This window comes from Microcebus murinus, chromosome 8 (genome assembly GCF_040939455.1).
Source record: "Microcebus murinus isolate Inina chromosome 8, M.murinus_Inina_mat1.0, whole genome shotgun sequence".
Taxonomy (NCBI): Eukaryota; Metazoa; Chordata; class Mammalia; order Primates; family Cheirogaleidae; genus Microcebus; species Microcebus murinus.
In genome coordinates, this window is record NC_134111.1 from 38067491 (window position 1) to 38085364 (window position 17874).

Here is a 17874-nt window from a genome sequence, read left to right on the forward strand (position 1 = left end):
GGGTGTTGGTACCAGGGTGTGAGATCTGACCTCAGGCCCACAGTGGTGTACAGCAGTGTATAATGTAGTAGAGAGAATAGAGTGATCTGTGGTGGTAGGTGTTGAGAATCTGTCTCCAGTACTCATACTAGAGCACAGCATTCCTGCTGTTGGGGTGGGTGGGGTTGCTTTCAGCAGTCCTTTGCAGGCAGCTCTCAGGGCCTGGGGAGTGCATATTTCATCTTTGGCAGCACCAGTGGCTACAACAGTATGCTTGGGGAGCCTGTATTTGAGACATGGACTAGAGCACACAGGCTCCTGGTGTGGGCAGTATTCGCACCTACAGTCCCAAACAGGGAGCTCTCATGTTCTGGGTAGCATTGACGGCAGCATTGTGCTGAGGCTGGGGAAGGATCCTGCCCTCTGTGTGTAGCCTGAACACAGAGGCCATACCACCAATGGGGGCTTGGTCACCACTACCCGACCCAGACAAACAGCCCTCAGGCTTGCCTACTCCAGCCTCTGGTAGCAGCAGCAGTGGCAACAGCTATGGTGGTATGCATGAGGTGGGGAGGATCCTGTCCCATGCTAGCCTGAGCACAGGGGCCACTCCACTGGTGGGAATGGGGTTGCTTTTCCCAGCCACAGACAATCAGCTCTCAGGCTCACCCACCTTGGCTCCCACTGGCAGCAACTGCTTGCGCAGTGTGGGTGAGGAATCTCACTCTCCAGCTGTGAGCCTGAGCACAGAATTTGTGCCTCAGCTGTGGGCATGGTCACTTCTCACAGTTCCAGATAGGAAGCTCTCAGGCTCTGGAAAGTGCATGCATTGGTTTTCTTTGTCCCAGGGGCTGCCTCCCTTTGTGTACTGTACTATCTTTTCCATGCTCTAGGATGAGTACTGGAGACAGGTTCTCCACACCCACCACCACAGATCACCCTATCCTCTATGCAAGCTACAGTACTGGGGACCCTACCTTTGGGTCCAGCCAGCACTGTGCATTGTAGCCTTTCACATAGACACGGGGGGGGTGTTGGTGGGGGTTCCCAGGATATGGAAAAATAGGGGCCATGGTTCCCAGGGCAGTATCTAGGCCAGTGACATCTGGGATCTCACAATGGCACCCTGCATCAGCCACTCAGGTCTCCGGGGTACGTGTGACCCAGCACAAGTTCCCTGTCTAGTGCAATTGCCTTGTAGGGTCTCCAGATCACCACCCATGCTAGTCTCAGGGTTTGTGTGACGTTCCCCCATGGTTAGGATTATAATAGTCCATAACTGTGGGGATGTGAACCCCTAAGAATCTCTCACTTACCGCACAAAAGGGAGATCCTTGGGGCTCCCAGCTGATCTCCCTGAACTGTCCACTGAGTTCTGTGCCTCAGATGTTTCCCATGACTTCTCTCTTGATCTCCAATGATCTCTCCTAGTTATGCTATTTGAGGCATGATTATCTATTCACAATATTATTTTTCTTTCTGGGGAGAGCAAGTGTCTGATGTCTCTAGTCAGCCATCTTGACTCCCTTATATTTAAATTATCTTTAGATTACTCATAATACCTAATACAATATAAACAATTGTTATACTATGTTGGGTTTTTTTATTTGTATTATTTTTGTTGTTGTTGCTTTTTTCCCCAAGTGTTTTCTTTTTTCTTTTTTTTTTTTTTTTTTGAGAAAGAGTCTTGTTTTGTTGCCCAGGCTAGAGTGAGTGCTGTGGCATCAGCCTAGCTCACAACAACCTCAAACTCAGGTGATCCTCCTGCCTCAGCCTCCCAAGTAGCTGGGACTACAGGCATGAGCCACCATGCCTGGCTAATTTTTTCTATATATATTAGTTAGCCAATTAATTTCTTTCTATTTATAGTAGAGACGGAGTCTTGCTCTTGCTCAGGCTGGTTTTGAACTCCTGACCTTGAGGAATCCTCCCACCTCAGCCTCCCAGAGGGCTAGGATTTCAGGCGTTAGCCACCGTGCCCGGCCACCCCAAATGTTTTCAATCTGCAGTTGGTTGAATCTACAGATGCAGAACCTGGAGATATGGAGAGCCAACTCTATGATTCCATTCATTTATGTTTACTTTAAATTCTTTCAACTTTGTTTTGTAGTTGTGTGCTGTCATCTGGTTTTTATGTACCTATTGATATGGTTGAATGGTTTTTCTTCTTTAGCCTACTGAAATGGCAACTGATGATTAGATTTTTGAATGTTGAACCAGCCTTGCATTCCCAGAATAAACTCCACATGAACATGATGTATTATCCTGTTATTATATTACTGTTCAATCTGATAGCATTTTTTGAGGATTTTTCACCTTTACAAAAGACATTGGTCTGAAGTTTTCTTTCACTGTGATGTCTACCTAGTTTGGGTTTCAGTGTAATAGTGGTCTTAAAAATGAGCTGAAAGATATTCCCTCTACTTGCACATTCTGGAAGAGTTTGTGCAAAACAGACACAATTTCTTCCTAAAATTTTTGATAGAATTCACCAGTAAAACCATCTAATATTGGAGTCTTCTTTGTTAGAAGTTTTCAAGCAATGAGTTATAAAATGAATGTCTGTAATCTCTGTAGGACTATTCAAGTTACCTATTACTTCTTGATTGGTCTTTACTAATTTGTACCTTTCAAGGAATTAGTTCATTTTACCTGAATTTTTGAATTGTGGACATAAAAATGTTTGCAATATTCCCTTACTTTTAGTTTTATGTCTGATGCCCCCTCTTTCATTTCTGCCATTGGTAATTTTTGTATTCCCTCTTTTTCCTTGGTAAATCTAACTAGAAGTGAATCAATTTGATTGATCTTTAAAAAAAAACCACCAGTTTCTGGCTTCCTTGATTGTCTTTAATGTTTTTCTATTTTCAATTTCATTGATTTTTCTTCTTACCTTTATTATTTCCTTCCTTCTGTTTGCTTTGAGTTTATTTGCTGTTCATATAAATTTCACTTCAAGTACAAATTTAGGTGCATCCCACAATTTTTGATACACTGTTTTTATTTTCATTCAATTCAAAATATTTTCAAATTTTTCCTTTGACGTCCACATTGACCCATGAGTATTTACAAGTTTGTTGCTTAATTTGCAAATATTTGGTGATTTTTGAGATAAGCTCCTATTATTGATTTCTAGTTTATTTCCATTATGTTCAGAGTACATATTCTGCATAATACTTTAAATTTTTATAAATTTGTTAGGTTTGTTCTATGCCCACAATGTGGTCTATTGTGGTTAACATTCTATGTGTATTCTGTTTTATGGTTAGTGTTTCCATGGTATAACTTTTTTCATAGGTTTACTTCTAACCTATTTGTCTCTTTATATTTCAAGTGCATTTCTTATGTCAAAAGTAGATTTCTTATGATAGCATATAGTTAGATCTTGCTTTTTTACCCAGTCTGACAATCTCAATCTTTTAATTGTTATATTTAAACCATTTACATATTATGTAATTATTGACCTTGTGGAATTAAAATCTACCATATTGTTAGTTGTTTTCTATTTGTTCTATCCTTTTTTTCTCCCTTTGACATTTGATCATCATGCTTTTGGATTAACTGAATATTTTTATTCTATTTTATTTACATTATTGGATTATTTATGCTTTTTAAAAAATATTTTTAAGAGTTTCTCTTGGGTGTACAATATACATCTTTAATTAATCACAGTATAAGCAAGATACCTTCAAATAATACTATAATACTTCATATATAATATAAGAAACTTACTCCCAATTTCTCCTTTCCATGCTTTGTGCTAAGGCTGTCATATATTTTACCTATATATATGCTATAAATTTACACAGCTTTCTATACATTTTTTATTTTTGTTTAGAAAACAAATTATCTTTTAGACTAATTTAAGTTAAGGATAAATGTATTTTATATCTATCTTCATTGTAGCCATTTCCAGAGATCTTTATTTCTTCTGTGTGGATGCAAGTCTCTGTCTAATATTGTATTCATTCTGTCTGAAAAGGTCCTTAACACTTTTTGCAGTGAAGGTCTATGGATAATAAATTCTCTAAGTTTTTATCTGTCTGAAAAAGATCTATTTTTCCTTTGCTTTAAAAGATAACCTCATGTGCTATGGAATGTTGGCTTGATAGTTATTTACTTGCTACACTTTCATGTTGTCACTTTGTTGATTTCTGTTTTGCATAGTTGCTGATGATATGAAGTCCGCTACAATCTTAACTTTATTCCTCTTTGTGTAAGAAGTCTATTTTATTCAAGTTGCCTCCAAGATTTTCTATTTGTCTTTAAATCTCATTAGTTAGAATATTATGAACATGGTGTAATGTTGTAGGGCATGAGAGGAGAGGTATTTATCCTGTTCGGGCTCCCTGAGCTTCTGTGATTTGTAATTTGATGTCTTTCATTATATTTGGAAAATTATTAACCAAGAGCTCTTCAATTGTTTCTTCTGTCCCATTCTCTCTCTTTTTCCTCTAGGATTCTAATTATGCAAATGTTACACTAGTCAATATTGTTCATGTCTCTTGGATGCTCTGTTCGGGTCTCTTTGCTCTTTCCTCTTTACCTCCTGACACTTCCCACTTTAGTGTAATGGCTTTAAAATAGTATAATTACACGATTATAAGATAATTTTTAGTGATCCATCTTCAAATTCGTGATTCTTTCTTTGGCTGTGTCAAGTCTACTGATAGGCAAATCAAAGGCATTTTTCATCTCATGTTTTTCACATCTATTATTTCCATTTGACATTTTCTTACATTCTCTATCTTTCTGCTGAAATGATACATCTGTTCATGCATATTTTCTACCTTTTCTACTACAGCCTTTAATCATAGATATTTTAAATCCATTGCATAATATTCAAACACATGCATCATACCTAATCAGGTTCTATTGAGCACCCTATTGAGGGTAAGGTTTTCCTTTTAATTATTTATGGGTCTCATAATGTTTGGTTGATGGAAATATAACTTGGTTATATAAGTATACCAGTAGTATACTATTGGTAAATTTAATAATATAAGGTCTTTACACTAAAGTCAAAGGTTTGAGGGGAAAAAGGGAAGTGTGGAGTAGGAAGATTGAATAGTCAGGCATAAAGAGTAAAGTATGAAATGGCACAGCATTGACTTGAACATTAAGTTGAGAAAACATATAGTTAGGGCCTAGTGCAACCACTTAAAAATAAGAGAGAAAGTTAAGAAATCAATAAGGAAAATAAACTGGAATACTCAAGAAAAGTGACTAGCCAAAAAGGAAGGGAAAAAAACACAGGGAAACAGAAGAACAATAAAAAGAAAATAAATTGCAAGACAGTAGGCTTAAAACCATACCAATTATTGCACTAAATGTTAATGGGCTAAACACTTGAATTAAAGGCAGATATTGTTATATTGTTAAAAGATAAAAATCAAGAACCAACTACATGCTGTGTATAAAGGATGTACTTCCAATATAACCCACAGATAGGTTGTAAACAAGAGAGTGGGAAAAATATACATGCAAATATTAAACATAAAAAAATTGGCATGGTTATGTTACTATAATACTAGACAGAGCAGACTTCAAAACTAAGAGTATTACTGAGATAAAGAAGGGCATCTCATATTAATAAAACAGTCATTGCATCAGGAAGACATGACAACTGTAAATGTATATGTGCCTAACAAGAGAGTTTCAAAATACATAAAATAAAAACTGATAGAACTAAAGGGAGAAATAGACAAATCCACAAGTATAGTTGCACTTTTCTCTCAGTAAAAATATAGATGATCTCAACAACACTATCAATAAACTTTACCTAAATGGTACTTACAAAACAATATACCCAATAACCAAAACTGATCTACTAATAAAGAATAGCAGATGCTTTGGGGAGTAAGGTACTGAGGAATGACTGGGTAGGGACATGAGGAATCTCACTGTGGTGATGTTTATATTTAATATCTTCAAAAAGACAAAGTAAATACATTTCTCAAAATTCTTTGAATACTCATGTAAGACTTGTGAATGTCATAATATATAAATGTTTCATCAAAAGAGAAGAATGTTGAATTCTAATAATATGCATGCTGAAGTATTTAAAAGGAAGTATACTGCTATCTGTAATTTATTTAGTAATGCATCATAAATAATGTGTCTTAATAGACAGAAGGATGGATAAATGGATATATATGTCATAAGGCAAACAAAATAATAATGCTAGAACCTAGTTGGTGGGTATACGAGTGGTAACTAAAATTCTTTCTTTGTATGCTTCAAGATTTTAGAAATAAAATTTTGTAGAAAAATGAAAGTAAAATAAAACTTTCAAAAAACAACAATGAATTACAATTCATTGCCATAAGAACTGAACTACAAGTAATAATGAAGGAAGTTCTTTAGGCTGAAAGAAATGGCACCAGAAGAAAACTCAGATTAATACAAAGTAATAAAGAGCACTGAGCACAGGAAATGATAAATAGGTGGGTAAATGTAAAATACTACATTCATTTTTTAATTAATTTAAAGATAAAAATATTTAAAGCCAAAATAATAACTATGCATTTCAAGGTTTATAAAATATTTAGAAGTAAACATATAAGACTAATAACACAAAGGACAAAAAGAAGGAAATGGAGGCATATGATGGTAAGTTTCTGAAATAAACTATGATAATTTAAAGATGATTATTATGCATTTTGGAGGAATCATTAAAAATAAAGAAGTGTAGCTTAGAAACTAATAGTGAAAATAATATATAATGCTAATATTTAGTCAGTTAAACCAAATGAAGACAAGAGGAGGAAATGAAAGGAGAGATATAGAAATAACAAGATGACAGATTTATATACAACCATACTGATAAATACATTAAACATATATGTTTTAAATGTTCTAGTTAAAAGACAAGTAAATAAGACAGGATAAAAAAGCAGGACCCAAACATATGCTCTCTCTAAGAAACCCAATTTAAATGTGAAAATACATATATAAGTTTTAAGCTTAAGAAAGGTGAGCTGGTTATATTGACAGAGTAGATCCTAAGGCAAAGAATAGTACCAATGATAAAGAGAAGCATGCCATAACAACAATTATTACCACAAATAAAGGAGGTTTCCCAGTAATAAGTGTGCAACAAGAGGACATAAAAATCCTACATGTGTAAGTACCTAATAACAAAGTTTTCAAATACATAAAGCAAAAATTTGGAAAACTTAAAAGTGAAATAGACAAATCCACAAGTATATTAGAGATGTCAACAATCATTTCTCAATAATTGATAAAACTAGAAGACAGAAAACCAGTAAAGATATAAAAGACTTCAATAACATTGTCAAGCAACTCGACCTAACTGACATTTATACAACACTCTACTCACTGAAAGTAGAATACATATTAATTTCAAGTGCACATGAAATATATTCACTAGGTCAGACACATGCCAGGCTATAAAACCACTACAAATGAATTCCAAAGTACTGAAATCATATAGATTAGGTTATTTCATCCCTAATGGATTTAAGCAGAATTCAATAATTTAAAAATCTGGAAATTACTAAAATATCGGGTAGTTAAACAACAGACATCCAAGTAACACACAGGCTCCACAAAATTACAAAGAATGCCAGAAAATATTTTGAACTCAATATAAATGAAAACATAACATATCACAGTTTATGGATGAGCTGAAGCAATTGCCAAGGGGGAAACTTACAGGTTAAATACTTATATTAGAAAAGAAGAAAGGTCTGAAATGAATGATTGAAGAAAGGGTCAGCAAAAGGTGGCCAACTGACTGGCCCACTTGTAAATAAGGTATTATCAAAATGCAGCAATACCTATTTGTTTGTGTATTGTCTATAGCTGCTTTCATACTACACATGGAAAATTAAGTAGTTTCAACAGAGACTGGATGGCTCACAAGCCTAAACTATATACTATCTGACCCTGTAAGAAAATGTTGCCAAAACTTTATATAAGGTACCACAGTAAAGAAGCTAGAATAAAAAATAATAAATTAAATCCAAAGTTAAGTACAGGAAGAAAATAATGAAGATAAGAGCAGAAAATAATTGAAAAATAGAGAAAGTTAATAAAATCAAAAGCCATTTATTTGAAGGAAATCTATAAAATTGATAAACTTCCAGCTAAACCGATCAAGGTAAAAAGAGAGAAAATTCAAATTCTCAATGTCAGAAATATTCAATGGGACATCAGTATCCGATAAATATTAAAAGGATAATAAAGAAATATGATGAAAAACTTCATAGCTGAGTAAAAACCATTCTAGAGGAGCATCTTCAACTTGATTTGGCACAGTAACTGTCAAATCTTTTAAAGGAGTCCAATCATTTTAATGAAGTCAACTTTATTATCTGCAAAAAGCAATGTCTTTTAATATAAAATAGCTAGAGAACAGCAATAGGCAAGAAAGATTTTTTTTAAAAAAAAGAGTTTTATCAATTACACATTTATTATCCCATAAGAAATCCTTTGCTAATTATATAATTATGCTTTATTCACTCTTTGCAATTTTATGTTTGTATTTCCTAGAAATACAAACTACAGATTGTAAGTGGAACTTAAGTGAGAATGTAATCCCACTATGACTACTGGAGTAGGCAAATGTTCACACAGTAGAATTTTTACTCTTGGAGAGCAATAATGGGGATGGTAGAGAAGAAGGAAATACACACTTCTAGGAGAGCAAGCCAGGAAAATGTCATCAGAAAAAATTGTGAGATGTGATAAGTTAATACTTCTTAATATATTTTGGCTCTGTTTTAAAACAATCTGTTTTTTTAAAATTGTGTTCATCTGGATTACCACATTCTGAGTTAGCATCTCTTGCATAAGCATATATTTATAAAACTAAACATTTTGTTGTTTTTAGTTATTGTTTTTAATTGATATATAATAATTGTATATATTTATGGGATACAATGTGATGTTTTGATATATGTATACAATGTGCAATTATAAAATCAGGGTAATTAGCATATCCATCACTTCAAACATTTATCATTTCCTTGTGTTGAGAACATTCAAAATCCGCTCTTTTAGCTATTTGAAAATGTCCAGATCCTGACAGATGAGATTTCTTTCTAACACTTATTTTGACCACAGAATCTTTATTTTAATCAATTATGGTGTTGCACAAAAAATTTATAAGGTATTTATAAATGCAGAGATGGGGCATCTATCCCTGTCCTTTTATTAACCATGAGAAAAGAATGACAAAATAGATCGGGAGAAAATGTGTGGTTTACTTTCAAAATCTGAGCATCCTAATGATTTTCCTAATGTGAAAAGTTTAATGAAAAAGTAGATTGATCTAATTTGGGATGTTTAAGACCTTGGCAAATTTAAATTGTTCAAAAAAATAATAATAAATCAAGTTCTTGAGTCATACTGAATGATTCACCCATGAATTCTTGAGAAGATTAATTTAATACAGTTCCAAAGAAATAGTATCTTCACATGCCTACTCTCTTAAAAGACAGAAGAGAACAACAGAAAGGGAAAGTTATTCTAGAGGAGAAAAAATGAAGCATAAGTACAAAGCAGAACCTCCTTAAACTGGCTGGCCAGTCAAAGCAGTGACTTCAAGAGGCACTTGATGAGTTGGGGGCAAGGCCTGAGGAGTAGCAGAGTTTGGCCTCTATGGAAATGAGGTCTTCCTGGTCTGTTTCACATTCCTGCTCATCTCTGCACCTCCCTTTTATTTTTTTACTGGATTCCTAAGTAGGAGGAGGAGTGATTTGTACTGTTCAAATTTCAGGGAACCAAGTGGCCCACATGCTTTCAGCATCCAGCTTTCAAAGAACAAGAAAGGCACAGGGTTCAAGGTCATGGCTCTGTCTTCTACCTCTTCTCTATTGCAAGTGTGGGAAGGGTGTGACCTGCTTCCTCATAGAAGAGATCCAGCCACCCCTCTCCACAGACTCTCCACTTTTTCCTCACCTAGCAGTTGCCTCTGGAATTATTGCCTGAACTCTTGCCAGAGTTTCCAAGATAGCTGGACTCATGTGAGGTATTAGAAATAGCAGCCCCGTGCCCCATTGCCTCTCTGGCTTCATTTTGCCAGGCATGGGATGGTCTTTCAGTGGTATCACAGTGTCAACATCCAAGATTCTGGTTTATCACAGGCCTCCTTTCTTTATCCATAGGCTATTTAGTTGTTGTTCAGAAAAGAAGAGCATATTAGAATTATGCCATGCAATTTGGGGAGAAAGTCCCAGGTAACAAGAAAAAGTTACTTTGCCTTGTTTCTCCTCCTTTTTCTGGATATCCCCTCTAGACTGGCTAGAGATAAGACACAGCTGAGCCGAGATCGTATTTGGGTATTCCTAGGTCCCTTTAGCCAAAGGGTCATTTCTACATCACTTAAGAATATATCTCAATTCCTTAAACTATGAAAGGATAAACTTTGAGATTTTGACTGTTGACTGTGAAAAATTTAAGACTAGAAGACCAAAGCAATGGAAAATCAAGATGAAACCTCACAGATATAAATGATAAGGTATGATACATAGTATACTCTGTGCTTAGAATTTTTCTTTATTTTTTCTGTTTGCTATTTATATTCAAAAAGTAATTCTCTCATTCATTATTTATTAAAATAAGCTCTTTACATACACGTGAACCTATCTGAACTTTTTCATGATCCACACCTACAGCTGTCCATTTATAGGACACTGTCCACTACAAATCTCAAAATAAAGATAACGCTAATCATTTGGTAGCCACCCTTGCAGGTCGAGACTAAGCTAGAGCAGGAACTGAACAGCCTCTGGCTGGTATTTGTGTATCCATGCCCCCTCCCCAAAGGAGTTGTCATCACTCTCTCAGGAACAAGCTCTAAGACCTCAAACTATGTCAGATTAACAGGTCCTATATGGTTCAATGGCCTCCCTAACTCTGACTTTATCCAATCTCCTCTCCTCTTAAACTTCTTATTTACAGCAAGAGATCCAAATACTGCCAAAAAAAATACAACAAACTGGATCTCAACTACTGTTTGGAAGCATTTCCCCTAAAAAGAAACATATGAAAGTTTATTCAAGAGAAAAATACTCTAAAAATGTATCTGAAAATAACAACCACTTTCAAAAGACAGTAAATTTGGGGAAAACCAATGGGTTTTATATAGCAATCACTGCTAAGGAGTCAAGAGAATAATTATCTTTGTCATACATATTTTCATGTCTTGATGATCATGTAAGATTAAGAAAGACTAGGTACCCCTTTTGGTTCTCATGGAAGCAGTGGGTCACCCTGTGCAGAGCTGAGAGTGACCCATTCAGAGATGCACATGAGGACAGTGGCAGAGCTAATCGAAGAAAATTTAAGAGACAAGGACTAGAAAATAGGTCTTCACTTCTCTTTTTAATATAAGATGCAGGAATATATGCATCTGGAGCAGATCACCCCACAGTAGTATTTCTTTTATGTTGGCCTGCCAGATGAAAATACAGAACACCCAGTTAAACTGGAATTAAACAGCAATTAATTTTTAATATATGTGTGTCCCATGTCATACTTGTGACACACTTATACTAAAAAGGTATTGTTTATCTGAAATTCTATTTAACTGGGTGTTCTGTGCTTCATTTGCTAAGTCTGCAACCCTATTTAATGTGTCTTTCAAAAATTATCTATCAATGCTCTTGGCTCTCAATTTTTTATCTTCAGCCCAAACTAATCCCCTGAACTCCAGACCCATAAAACTAATTGCTTACTGACATCTCCATTTCAGTGTCTAATAGGCATTTTAAACACAACATATCTCAAACTGAGCTCCTGTTATCTGCCACTATTCTCTTCCTGTCCCCACACCAGTTTCTCCTCCAGCCTGCCCAACCCAAGTTAAGGGTTCCATTGCATGGATAGAAAAAAAAAATCAGTGTCATCTTTAGCTCCTCGCTTTATCTCACACCTCAAAATCCTTTATTTTTTGTATGAGTTTAGTGATTCAGAGGAAATCTCTATTTTATATTTCTGTAAGTTTGAGACTAGCTAACAGGTTTGGGCAGTATAGCCCAAGAAGAAATAAGCCCCCGAGGGCTTCTGGAGTTTTTCCTGGGCCAGAGATGTCTCTTCCTTGGAAGCAGAGTGCCTCTTCCATGCCAGTCAACAAATAAATGTGCTTTAAGAAGGGCAAAGGTGGCAAAAAAATCTTTTGCACTTACAGACTCAGTCAGTCCCAGACTTTTGCTTTCACTTCCAGAAGCACTGCTGAAAAACTCTTATTGGAAACTGTTAACTGTTGTTGGCTGGGGGTGGTTACATTACCTGAAGCGCCCATTCCCACCCTGGTTATTAAAGGAAGCACTTCTCTTCTCTTTCCCCTCTTATAGTAAGTATATAGCTTTCTAGACTCTCAATAATCCTTTCTGGACCAGAGGACAAAGGAGTTTCATGATATTAGAATAGAACGCACAATGTGTAAATCTATGTAATAACCAAATCACAGCTTTACAGTGGAGAACTCCAGGAAATGTCTGCCAATTATTTGTTTAGTATGCATGATGGATGTTGTGAGACCATGTCAAGTCTTTTGTATCAAACATCAAGGGACCCAGAACCTAGACAATCAGAGCTGTCTAATTTTTTTTTTTAATACAGTCTAGACCAAAAAATAGATTTTCTAAATTTCCACCAGCTGTTATCCTCTGGGATTCCCCCAAAGGTGCAAGGGTCTCTTCTCTACTGTCAATGTATGGCATCCTTGAGGTAACAAAAAAGAAGCTGGATAAAATCGACCAAAGCAAAAAGGGTTTACTGGTTTATCATGTTTTCAGATATTTAAGGTCCTAGGTCAATTGGAAGATGATGTTTTCTCCATGCAATTTTGCTGACTATGTCATCATATCAAGAACAACTTTTCATACAACATTCCAATAATAGCAAATACATGCTCATAAATGGCCAATATGATTGACAATGTAATTTGCAAAAATGGTTGGGTAACCATGTGAGAAAACCAATTAAAACAATGAAAAACAAAACTACCTTGAATCTCTCTACTAAATAGCCAAAGATTTGCATAAAATTAAAAATAAGTAACGTAAATAGCAATAGACACTGTGTAAGTGGGACACAAAGAGGGGTAAAAATTTCTTAAGGGGATTTAAAAATGCTTCCATTTGACAAAGAAAAGTTTGTTGTAAAAGTTAAACCTGGGTCAACACATCTCTACTATATCAACACATTACTCATACATTTTTCTTAGACTTCAAATTTTAAGGAAACAATCAAATTTGAATGTATGATATTTTTTGCACATTTCAATGTCAAAAGTTTCCATGCCTCTTCAAAGACATAATGAGGCATACTTTCTTATGTTGCTACACTCAGGGTCTCTGAAATTTTCTAAAGATTCTTTCATATAACAAAATTTTACCTTTAGAGTTAGATTTTAAAATAATTGAGTCTGTTTGTTAAAATATCTGCGGCCAACTTATCAGCATCCCCAAATAAAAAGGGTTGTACAAACAGCCTGTGAAGGCAGTTTTATAGGTCAAACCTGTCAAACCTAGTCAAACCTGTGATATCTGGAAGACTTTTTTTTTTTTTGGTAAATTCTGTTACCAAAAACTTTTTTGGTAAGTTCAAGAGCACTTACAGTATCCCAAGTTAACAGAGTTCTCAATTATTTTTTATAAAGACTTTCCCATAGTCTGCTTTCTTCCCAATGATGAACTGATTAACTCTAAATGCAAATATTCCACTTTATCCCATCATCTTTCTGACAGTCTTGGGATAACTGCTTTCCTATAAGATAACTGGAATGCTTTAATCCTCCGACTGTATCAATTACTCCTTTCCAATAATCAAATTTTTGCTTGAATAATGGATTTAGTAATTCAGGCCATCTGAAATACTGAAATCTGTACATGACAGCAATCATACTATTCAAAACATTCTCCTGCACATGTCAATAAGAAGAAAACTACCCACCCTGAGTATAGCTAATAATGTCAAACAGATTGTCATCTTGGAAAACAAAAATGCATCAAAATTAGCTTCGGACAAAGTACAACTCTAGAGAAAAACACCAGGTTTTTATAAGCAAATGTCTTTAATGTCTGATTGAAATGTTTAAAGAATGAGTTAGCAAGGATTCTGCTCCTACTCTACATAATCCAGGACAATGCAATGAAAATAGTTTTAGAGTTAAAGGGTTTTTAGTCATAGCACATTATGATTTTACCAAAGATGCATTTGCCCCAGTTTCTAGTAAACATAAACGTTTGGTTTCCAGCTTAGGTCGAGGGCTCTATTTAGCCTATCAAGGCACAGACCTGTTATAAATGCTGGGGCGCTTGCCAGAATTTTTTTCCTCTGGAACTCTGAGTAAAGATCGTACCTCGAAAGCAATGTGCTTCCAATGTGTTGCAAACCACACAGATTTAAGCTCCCACTCCCGCCTCCATATCTTGGCACCAGCGGCTTTTGGGGTATCCCTCGTCTTCTAAAACTCAAGACTAAATCGCCACCTCCCACCAGTACCACGCCACCATCCTTGCGCAGCTCTCAGGGGCTCAGCAAAGAGAGTCCGCAAAAGCGCACCTGCAGCTCTCCTGGTCCTTGCAGGGTGAACTCATGGTGCCACCCAGCTCCCAGCTGGGCGCGCACCCACAAACACTCTCCTACACCCTCCCGCTGCAAACTGCCCACAAATTAGTCACCCATCTCACCCCCACTACTTATACCCCCACGTCCCTGCCGCTATTCCCCTCCTCCTGGTGGCTTCGTCCCCAACACACCTGTCTACCCCTACAGCTGCCAGACGTCAGGTGCCCACGCTGCGCCCTATCCAGCGCCCCCTCAATCCGACTGGCGCTTCCCCCTCCGTCCCGCAGAAGGTCAGTTTGCTCCGAGCAGCCGCTTTCCCCTACTCCTGTGCCCACCCACAGACCGCCCCCAATCCCACCCTCGCGGGCGCGGGGGCAACACACCCGCCGTACCTGCCGAGAGCTCGGCGGCCGCGGCGAGCAGCAGGAGAGCCTGGCGGAGCGCGGAGCGGAGCGCGCGGGTCATGGCCACCAGGCGGCCACGCCGGGGCTGCGAGGCCCCAGAGCGGAGCAAGGCAGCCTGGGCAGCACGGGTCGCTTTGAAGTTCCCGGGGCGCGGGAGGGGAGCGCAGCCCGACACCCTTTTGAAGTGTGCGGTTGGCTCTAGGCGGTGCGGGCGCCCCCCTCCCCGGCCTCCCCCATCGCACGCCCCCCGCGGCTGGCGGCGCGCGGCGCTCCTGCCACTGGCCCCGGCGGCGGGGCTGGGAGGGGGCGGGGGGCGGCAGATCCCGCCCCTGCCGCGCCTCCGCCCCGCGCGCCCTCCCGCCGCCGCCCGGCCCGGAGCTGCGGGGCAGGCGGGCGCAGGCGGCGGGGCGGCCGGGCGGCGGGCGCGCTCGGAGCGCGGGCGCAGAGGGAGGGGCGGCGGGGCAGCGGCGCGGAGCCCCCAGGACGAGATACTCTGGAAGGGGAGTCGTGGGACGGGAGGGACTTTAGGGAAACTTAAGCCACGCAGCAGTTGCGTCCTGGCGATCAGCTCTGTAGTCTCCCGCAGAAGACCCACGGTTCCAGCTCTCTCGACACTCGTTTATTGTCCGGTGTCCTTACGTCTAACTAGACTTCGCCACGAGCAACCCCCCAGTGTTCCTACCTGCCTGTCCCACCGCCGCGTCAGGGCCGTGCGCGCGGCCGTGGAAGGGCGCCCTCTCTGTCCGTCCCCGGAAATGACTAGTCACCCGACTGCCTGGCGGACTGGGAGTTTTGGCTTCACAGGATTCGTCTTTTACCGATGCCTTCAGACGACCCTCCCCTCTATAAGTGACAACCAAAGCCGAACCACCTGCACCAGGTGGTGCGGCCGTCTACAAGGTGAAATCCAGGTTTGGTGGTAAAGCTCCTGGCCTATGGAAGGTGTCTCAGCAGCTACAATTTCAGCAATTGAAGAACTGGGAAAATAATAAATAGTAATAAAACACACGGAGTAAGGGGCGGGGAAGAATTGTTTAAAATAATATAGTAGAAACTTGTTCGAGTATTGTTTAAATCCCTGACAGATTATTAAAAGGGTGTGCTTCTCACGTGGCTTGTGACCGAAAACATAAGGGCAACATTACTAATTAATAGAAATTAGTCTAAATTCAATTCATCTATGTAGCCTTGTACATTAATGTGAACAGGATTATTTTAACCTGAACAACAAAAGATTCCCCAAGAAAACAATATTGGTGTATTTACTGCTCTGAAGGGGTGACTTGAAAAGTGACAGTGTCATATAAATTAATTGTGTTAGGGTAAGAGATGACTTACTTCTTCACCTAGCTTAGAACTAGAATAACTAGCTGAGTGTTTTTCTGAGGGCTATGAAAGACCTATGGTGAAATGATGTATGTAATTGATTTTACAGTCTCACGGCGGGAGTAGGATAGTTGTTGGACTTGAAGACATGTGGGTGGCAGTCCTGAGGATCTCTCCCACCGCCACCTTGGATGAATCAGAATATTCCTAAACATAAAAAACTTTGTTCTCATTTTATCCCGGATCCAAACAAACAAACAAAAAAAATGGAGATCTGGGACTAGTCTGAGCCCTTCCAGACACCCACAAAACAGATGCTTTAAAAAAAAAATGGCAAGAACATGCCAGGACACATTATATTTTGACTGGCGTGGCTTGCTCGTTATTTGGTAACTGTACCCTAGATTGTGATCTGCAGTTGGATCATGAGACTTGGAGTCTAAAGAGCAGGATTTCATGCACTTTCTGGGCCTGCTTCCTCAAAAGTAAATGGAACTTCATTTCTCCCTATTCTCAGAACCATGACCAGGACCGAAAAGCATAGTGTATGGGAGAGGACTCTTAAACAATAGGCATTACATTAAGGTCAGGTATTTACTCCCCACATATTTATTCTGTCTGGAATATAGTAAGCAATGTCCACTGTAAGTTGGAAGCCTCTCATTTCTAAGAAAGCAAGATAATCCTGAGAAGTTTGATATTGAATCATTTCAATATTTTTATATTTTTAGAAACAAACTCAACGTTTTCCTCTAATGGTGCATTGTCAATACGGTAACCACTAGCCACATGTAATATTGAGCACTTGAAATATGTCCAGATCAAATTGACATGTGCTGTAAAGAAAATACATACTATATATATTTCAAAGACATAGAACAAAAATGAATATCGATAATATATTATCAATAATGTTCATATTATTCACATGTTGAAATGATAATATTTTAGACATGTGGGGTTAAATAAAATCTATTATTAAAATTAATTTCACCTATTTCTTTTTACTTTTTAATATGAATACTAGAAAATTTTAAATAACATACTTGGTTCACATTATGTGTCTATTGGACAGTACCATTCTAAAGAATCCTCATCAGATGGCAAGGATCCAAGAACAGTATAAAAAAACAAAACGAGTGGTTAGCTGTCTTGTCAGGCAATACCTGGCCAGCCAATGAAGGAATCAGAATCATTTGAATTCTTGGTGCAGAGCCTATGGCCATACCACCCTGAACACACCTGATCTCATCTGAATTCTTGGTGCAGAGTTCCATGACACAACGAAAAAGGTTAAGATATAAAAAATATATAAGTACTTTATTTGTAGGAGAATTTAGGTCCTCAAATACCATTTTTCCCATCCTCTTTTGCATGGTCCAATGTCAATACTATAAAAACTTTGAAGTGAGGTGTTAGCCACTCTCAACATATTGAATTTTAATGGCTGGAAAAGTATATTCTTAAACAATTATAAATATTTCTAATATGCTTGAGTACTCAATGCCACCTTCATGGCAACCAAGAAAAGACCTTTATCCTTATAATGTGTCCCCACGTATACTTTATTTATGCATACACACACACACACACACACACACACACACATCCCCATGGAAAT

At 38.0% G+C, this 17874-nt stretch overlaps 1 protein-coding gene across 1 annotated transcript in view; it reads right to left on the minus strand.

Annotated features, from left to right (window-relative positions):
* ACVR1C (activin A receptor type 1C) overlaps positions 1–15165 on the minus strand; it is an 84066-nt gene extending 68901 nt beyond the window's left edge. The window contains exon 1 of the mRNA XM_012745284.3: positions 14916–15165. Coding sequence (XP_012600738.3) covers positions 14916–14988 — 73 coding nt within the window. The 5' untranslated portion in view covers positions 14989–15165. The remainder of the gene's footprint in view (positions 1–14915) is intronic.
* Between the last annotated feature and the right edge of the window lie 2709 nt (positions 15166–17874).